The 7,369-nt window shown below is 40.3% G+C and overlaps 2 protein-coding genes across 5 annotated transcripts in view; one reads left to right on the forward strand and one right to left on the reverse strand.

Moving 5' to 3' along the window:
* The window catches only part of LOC107556933 (bromodomain-containing protein 3-like), a 16,004-nt gene extending 10,121 nt beyond the window's left edge, over nucleotides 1-5,883 (reverse strand). Inside the window, exons 1-7 of the mRNA XM_016240196.1 lie at nucleotides 5,775-5,883; nucleotides 5,422-5,497; nucleotides 3,243-3,620; nucleotides 2,897-3,034; nucleotides 2,644-2,779; nucleotides 2,354-2,544; nucleotides 2,171-2,250 (exon numbers count right to left, since the gene is read on the reverse strand). Coding sequence (XP_016095682.1) covers nucleotides 2,171-2,250; nucleotides 2,354-2,544; nucleotides 2,644-2,779; nucleotides 2,897-3,034; nucleotides 3,243-3,443 — 746 coding nt within the window. The 5' untranslated portion in view covers nucleotides 3,444-3,620; nucleotides 5,422-5,497; nucleotides 5,775-5,883. The remainder of the gene's footprint in view (nucleotides 1-2,170; nucleotides 2,251-2,353; nucleotides 2,545-2,643; nucleotides 2,780-2,896; nucleotides 3,035-3,242; nucleotides 3,621-5,421; nucleotides 5,498-5,774) is intronic.
* A 662-nt stretch (nucleotides 5,884-6,545) lies between these two features.
* LOC107556935 (WD repeat-containing protein 5) overlaps nucleotides 6,546-7,369 on the forward strand; it is a 5,973-nt gene continuing 5,149 nt past the window's right edge. For 2 of the 4 annotated variants that reach the window (XM_016240199.1, XM_016240200.1), the window contains exon 1: nucleotides 6,546-6,811. The gene's annotated coding sequence lies outside the window, so the exon portion shown is untranslated. The remainder of the gene's footprint in view (nucleotides 6,812-7,369) is intronic. The other 2 variants (XM_016240197.1, XM_016240198.1) reach the window with 1 other exon arrangement.

Consider the following 7,369-nt stretch of genomic DNA (forward strand, 5'->3'; position numbering starts at 1 on the left):
TTATTATTAGAAATTAAACAGTATCTTCCCAAATTCTTTTTAACACTGGACAACCAAAAATCATTCATGCCTGGTGTTATCTGTGATTCCAAGAATGGAGTGAATGTCAGAATGAAACTGAATGAAAGGAATATCAAGAATAGGACACAAGGTTTTAGAAGCCATTCTGCCCTTTACAACTAGAAGTAAAACAGTTGCATTAAAAAAAAAATTTTTTTTTTTTTTTTAAACTTGTCTAGCAATGCCTCTGCGGTTTACTAAATATGACTCATTGAAAAACAATCACAACCTATTAAATTGATATTGGCAATAACAGCGTTACAATTACAGATAATCAGTATCTGTTACAATGCGACGTAACTGATATTTCCAGAACAAACCAAAACAGTAAACTGTGACAATACCAGACCATTACACCCTATCAACCACAAAGCCATGGTGAGCATTAAAGAATACCACCAGACCGGGGTCTCAATCCTATGAAAACACTCCTTATAAATACAGGTCACATTAAAGTTATAAATGTAGATGAAGGGCAGTTAAGAGCTTCTTACTGTTTTCTGGAACTAGCAAGTTTGTCAAAATGCAAAGCAAGCCAACATGAACAAAGAAAGTTGACATACACACTCCACAAACACACACCCACCCTATTATATATTAATTACCAAAACTTTCAGCACTTCCATCCTAAACACACACGGCTGGTTTACCAACACCACCCAATGAAGTAAATATTTTTCTGCTGCTTTTAACCCTCTACCGCTGATCTCACTATCCATACCATACGCTTGACCATCTAATACAAATAATGAAAGCAACTGTACAGTTATTACACAGTGTTCATAGGCAGGGACAGGGAAATGAAAAGTAAAATCACCTGATTATTCTTGGTGCACCCGTTTTTTATCCCCTGTCTGCTACCAATGGGGTGCTCCAAAGAGATACACTGGTAAAGAAAATGGCAAGGGAAGAAAGTATGATATAGAACTCCAATGAGACAGAAACAAAGCCACAAAAATTGCTACTAGATCTACATTTAGGCATTCTAGGATTTAATGCAAAGCAATATAAGCAGCTGGTTGCGGTAGAGGGCTAAAACGCAGCTCTACGTACAAGTACACAAAATCCTAAACGAAAACAGAGGTGCTTGCTGTGAAAGAGAGGAGGGGTTATTTTTTAAGTGGAAGTCCGTCCAGGTCCTTCAGAGCATGAACATTGATTGAAACAGTCATGTGGGTATGGAGTGAAAAGGATAATCAGAAGGGCTGACATATCAGGAAGCCTGTGAGAACATCTCTGAGCCTGGAGAGGTTAAGGGTACTTGATCCTTGTTTTGAAACCCACCTGTTCCGCACCCACCTGTTCCTGCAGCTCGGCGAGCCGGGTGGCCCTCTCCTCCTCGGAGTCGGAGCTGTCAGAGGTGGAGTCGCCGCCACTGCTCTCACTGCTGACAGTACTCTTACTGACCACACCGGCCCCGCCTACACCACCTGCCCCGGCCACCTCCACTGGCTCATCGGGCATCTTTGCAAAACGCATTTCAAACACATCCTGAAAGATAAAAAGACAACGTCATTAAACAATTCAATCTTTTAAATAAAGAAATTAAAAGAATATATTGCCAAAAGGGAGAGGAACAGACCTGCAGCTTTCTGGCCATAGCAACCACCTCATGATCAGGTGGGTTGTACTTGTAACAATTTGAGAACATTAATCGGACATCTGAAGCAAAACTCTGTGCATCTTGGTACTCTCGACTGTCCATTTTTTTCTGCAAGCAAATAAAAAAAATTAGATTCAAAAACTAGCTGAACCACAATTCCTTGTGACAAAACTAAAAATCAAGACATTGTAACTTTGTGTGCAAACTCAACATACTTTCACTGTGCTCAAGTCCATGGGGTATTTGATTATTTCATGGTAGTCATGTAGCTCGAGAGCCTCTGCGTCAACAGGCTTGTAAAAAGGCCAGGCATATGCAGCATGCTTTTTCGAAAGCATTTCTTTAAGGATGACCTCGCAGTACTTGAGCTGCTCTGAAAGCCTGCCCTTTTTGCTTCCGTGTACGCCTAGTTCGCCATCCTCAAAATCCTTTTTAGGGGGTTTGATGGGGCGACCGGTGCTCTCTCGCCTGGCCGCCACTTTGCCCTGTTTGCCTTCTGAAAGAGGGGTGGGTGACTGGCTCCTGCTGGCGGTGATGGCAGAGGTAGTAGGGGTGGTTGTGTCGGCTTTCCGCTTTACCCCCTTCTTCTAGGAAACAAAACAAACAACACACAGGGACACACAAAGCCGATGGTGAGGCAATGTCAGTGTTTTTATATTAAGTGATATTCTAAGAGGTCCAGCAACTTACTTTGAGATTGGGTTGCGACAGAGGCATGCCGGGTATCATGGCGGCAGTGGTTGTGTTCTGTACAGCTGGTAAGCTAGGGGTGATGGTGGGCACTGGAGCTGGAGACACGACTGCTGTCTGTGAACTCGGTGAGGTTGCACCAGGGGAAACAGAAGTGGGCGAGCCAGAAGAGACAGCCCCATCCTGCTGATCTGCATTTAAATGATTAGAAAAAGAATGCTTCGTTTTCTGCTAAAACGTTAACGCAGAATGTTATGATCAATTCGTCATGCAGACTATTTAAATTTTACCAGGCCCTGCTGGTTTGCGCCCTTTGCCCTTCGGGGCAGGAGGAAGAAGCTCAACCTCCTCCTGAGGCATCAGGGCCACCTTCTGAAGGAAGATCTTCTCTAATGCTTGTGCCATTAACACAATGTCATCTGTTGGCTGAGAAAACCAACAAGGAATAAAAAAGGATTGCATTTGCCAAAGCAGCCTCTCCTCCAAACATGTATAGTGTAAACACATTGATTTTTTTTTAAACCAGATTGTGCCAAGCCATACCTTGTTGTAAATATAACAGTTTGTGAACATTGTGTTGAAGTCCTGCATACACTCGCTTGCACTCCAGTAGTACACATTCTCCAGTCTTTTCTTGATGGTGCCCATGTCCATTTGATTCTTTATGATCGTGTGATAGTCCTGGACACACACAAAAAAGCAGTAAGTCTTTCAAACAAACCAAAGCTTCAATGTCACATTTTAATATCAAACCAACTAAGTGGCAAGTTCTCATTCTCAAAGGAAAACTCAAGTAACAGAACCTAGATTTGTAATTGTTCAAAATGATGGATAGTAAGATAGCCACCTTCATTCATGACACTGAAACTTCTCTATCACATCCACTCACCGGAAGACCAAGTTGAATGGCATCAACAGGCTGGTAGAAAGGCCATGCAAACTGGTGCCTCCACAGTGTCTTGACAACTACATTTTGCATGTATTGCAGCTGGTTAGTCTTGCGGCCAGGTTTGGTAGGGTTGGTCACCTCAGGGGGAGGAGGGTTGATGACTGCAGGAGCTTCTGGGTTTGCTGAAGTGACCGTTGACATTTTGGCAAAAAAGGGGAAAACAGCTTAATGGAGAAGGGGTCTTTATTATTCTGCACAGGCAGACTTATTTTTGATTTTCAATGTGCTTTCTCTTTATGCTTTTCGGATTCTCTCTCTTTAAGCGCTTCAGTCATCTGAGAGGGACCACATCCCATTGCAGTACCCGAACTTTGACCTCTAAAAACAAGAAACATGACATAAGTCAAAGCATTATGCGGTTTAAAGTAAAGACAAACAATACTGCAACTGCATAAAAACATTAATTTAAGCCACAATGAAGTGAAAGCAACAACACATCTTTTATTCCGCATTGACATACATTTATCAGAAAAGGAAAAAGAAAAGTAGGGACTATCAAAATGAACACTTCCATGTTTATGAAGCCAATCTTTGAGCAAATACAGTCTACCCAGTCGAGCTTTCAGTTGAACAGAGACAGCTATGCCATGCACAGATTCCATATTCCACAACCATAGATATGTATAGGTAGATTCCCCATTCGACTGCGTCAAGCACGTAGACACATGGTCAACTTGACGTCATTCACCATAATAATCAATGAATATTCGAAGATGCTACTACAATCCTGCACAGCCGATGGTTGTAAAAACTGCTGGGATTTAAATTCCCGAAGAAACGGGATAACCTTTCACAGGTGAGAATGTGTTGGTTTGTGTTTTTAAATGTATTAACTCAATATTACAAGTTTTGAAACATTGGTAACTTATGTTACTGTTATGGTGAATGACGTCAAGTTGACCCTTCGAACATAGCAGATGGCTTAAATATAGTGGCCCATAGTAACAGTCGCAAATGAGGCATCCATGTATACATATCTATGTGTACAACACCCTGTATTATAGATTGGAAAAAAACAACAACAGCAACATCCCCACAGAAAAGTCTGTCCTTTCATTTGAAGATCAACTTATGACATTTTGATAAAAAAAATAATAATAATAACATGTTTAAAGCTAATCTTAAATTTAACATGCAGGAATGATCCATTCATAAGATTAATAACATGCATTTAGGAAATACATGGGGTGTGTTTTCATGTCATGCCAAGATCACCCTCCATCCAAAACAAAAAACTGTCTCAATTTGTAAAGAATCCCATATAATTTGTAAAAACTGAGCTATTAATACATTAGCTGGCAGGTAATAACATGATGTTCATTCTGAGCTGGAAACAATTGTGGTTTTCTGTTGTTGACATGTCAAATAACACACTATTTTCAAATCCTTCCCTGTAAGCATTTACTTAAGAAAATCCTGTGGTGATTTAATCTTGTTGTTCCAAGCCTGCATGACTTACTTTCCTTTGTAGAATAAAAAAGTAGATGTGCAGAATGACAGTCTTAGTCACCATTCATTTTTATTTTATGAAAAAAATTGCAATGAAAGTAAATGGTGATTCAGACATTTCCTGAGAAGGAAAAAAAAAGTCATACAGGTTTGAAACACCTTGGGTATAAGTAAATGATGACAGAATGGTTTTAACTAAATATTTAACTACTCATTTTCATCGGCTAATCTTAATGAGTGCACATGTGTGTAGTTGTTAGAAACGGCAGCATCAGTCGCAGCATTACCGCGTAAACAATCACGCTGCCGCACCGGACTAGGTCCACTTAATATTTCCAAATAAAATTACCTCTTTTTAAAACAATTAAAAAAAAAAAAAAAGTTTACTAACAGAAAGAGTACGAAAACCTAGACGGCTATATACAACACTAGTTTCATTCTCACCTAACTGCCGCACACATATGCCACGACTATGAAAGCAATAAATCAACCTGAATTGTTCCCAACACAGCATTTATTTTCATCCAGCCTCCGACCACAAATATAGCCATCAGGTAGCATATACACGAAATAAATTGCCTCCTGTTGTATTAGTGCGTGTGTTGGAGGGAAATAGCGCGGGTGCGCTGAACTGAGCAGCTGATTAGCTTTAGCACAGGCAGTCACTCACGTAAAGATGGCGCGCAGCTGCAGCTGGCTAACCGAGTTAGCATCCACACTGACCGCCTCAACACCTTCCCGAGACGCTGTTATTGATTTACACCCAAGCAGAATATACAGAAATATAGATTATACATATATAAATAGGATTACAACGGTTTAGCGGGTAAACAAGTTAATTTGGCCAAGTTATTTCAGCGAGGCTTTGTTGTACTGTCGCTTTGTTGAAAACAACTAGCCACTCGCTAACGGCTTCTCGTGAGATTCACTGATTGAACGCGATCTCTATAAAAATACTGACATGAAATCCTTATTAATATGCTAAAACGCGTTGTTTAAATAAAAACGTAGTAATCTACTCACTCAGGAGCTTCAGGAGAAGGGCTAGCGTGTGGTAATCTCAGTGGCTCGTCGCTTGTTTGGAGGCTGTGCAGCAGCACAGAGATGAGGTACGCGGAGTGTTGTGCGCATGCGCAGTGGCGTGCTATGACCAACGCCAACCATCTGCTGTTTTTACTAGTCCGACCTTTTTATAATTTTAATAATTTTATATAAAAACTATTTTTATTTATTTAAATGCAAGTTATTTATTTATTTATGTCCACAAACCCCCTAGAACCCCCTTGTAGCCCCCGGGGGGGTCCTCCACACCCAGTTTGAAATCCCCAGATCTATAAAAAATATATATATATATATATTTTTGCCCAGCACTTTACTATCTAAATATCACTGAATATATCACTAAAATACCACAGATCTGGGCTGCGTTTCTCAAAAGCATCGTTAGTTAAGTTGATCGAAGATACCATTGGTTTCTGTCAAATGATGGAGCACAGTGACACTTTGATACATACCATTCAGCTGAATTATGTACCATGCTCCCCAAAGTTAAAACACTTTAATATTGCTACGTCTAATATAATCCTAGCCTAATTTATTCATTTGTTCAAAGAACTCTCTGTTTACTGTAATGGAAATAGTTATATTTTTATATGCATTGTTTATAGTGTGATATAGCTACATGTTTAGAACAATAATAAAATATCTGGTAGATCTGCTTGCAAGTAATAAAATCAGCGTCTAAAAGCCTCTAGCTCATTATAATAACTGATACTGCCAAATGGTGCACGGTAGTCAGGCTCAGCGTTTGAAAAAATATCTCCCTCTTGGGCCGCCGTTGAGATCTGCGCGTGCGCAGTAGATGTTACTGCCACATTACCGCCTGAACCTGCGGTGGAGAGGCGCTCATACACCATCGCATTCAGCACGATTACTAGCTCACTGCACAGTCAGAACGGCCTGTCGCGCGATTCATGAACACATCTTTATCCAAACCCAGCAGTGGACTCATCCCAGAAGCCGAGAGCAGCTTTTATTACCCCTTCAGCAGCCCCCGGTGTGTGAGTTTACGCGCTGCTTTTGTTGTCTGAATGTATGGGGAGAGAGAGAGAGGCATGTGTGCAGAGAAAAGAGATCCATCAGTCTGTACTTTATTTACTGTATTGTGGATGGGACGGATGAGCGAAACGATCGCGGTAAACCATGACTTTAGACACGAAGATGCGTAAATCATATGGATAAATGCGTTGCAGGTGATCTATGGTTTCTCTGAGGCCCTGCGTCTCGCTGATAGCCTAGCAGCTAACAGTATGGTGTTTTTACAGATCTTCCTCTGACACAGACACGAGATCTTAGCTTTGGTGTTTATCCGGATGTTTTTAGACTTCAGTCAGTTTCACATTGTCGTCAGTCTTGTCAAGAATGTTGTCTGTGCAGATGAAACACTGTTTTATCAGACTTTAGGATTATTATCTTTATGTAAGTGTAACTGATTATTCTATGTGTATGCTAGTAGCAAATTAAATGCGTAGGTGGCTTATTTAATACAGTACAAAGTGAACAAAATACTATTATATATTTCTATATAATATATATTTTTATTAAAAAATAAAAATTAT

Source organism: Sinocyclocheilus grahami, unplaced genomic scaffold (assembly GCF_001515645.1).
Source record: "Sinocyclocheilus grahami isolate Dianchi unplaced genomic scaffold, SAMN03320097.WGS_v1.1 scaffold584.1, whole genome shotgun sequence".
NCBI lineage: Eukaryota > Metazoa > Chordata > Actinopteri > Cypriniformes > Cyprinidae > Sinocyclocheilus > Sinocyclocheilus grahami.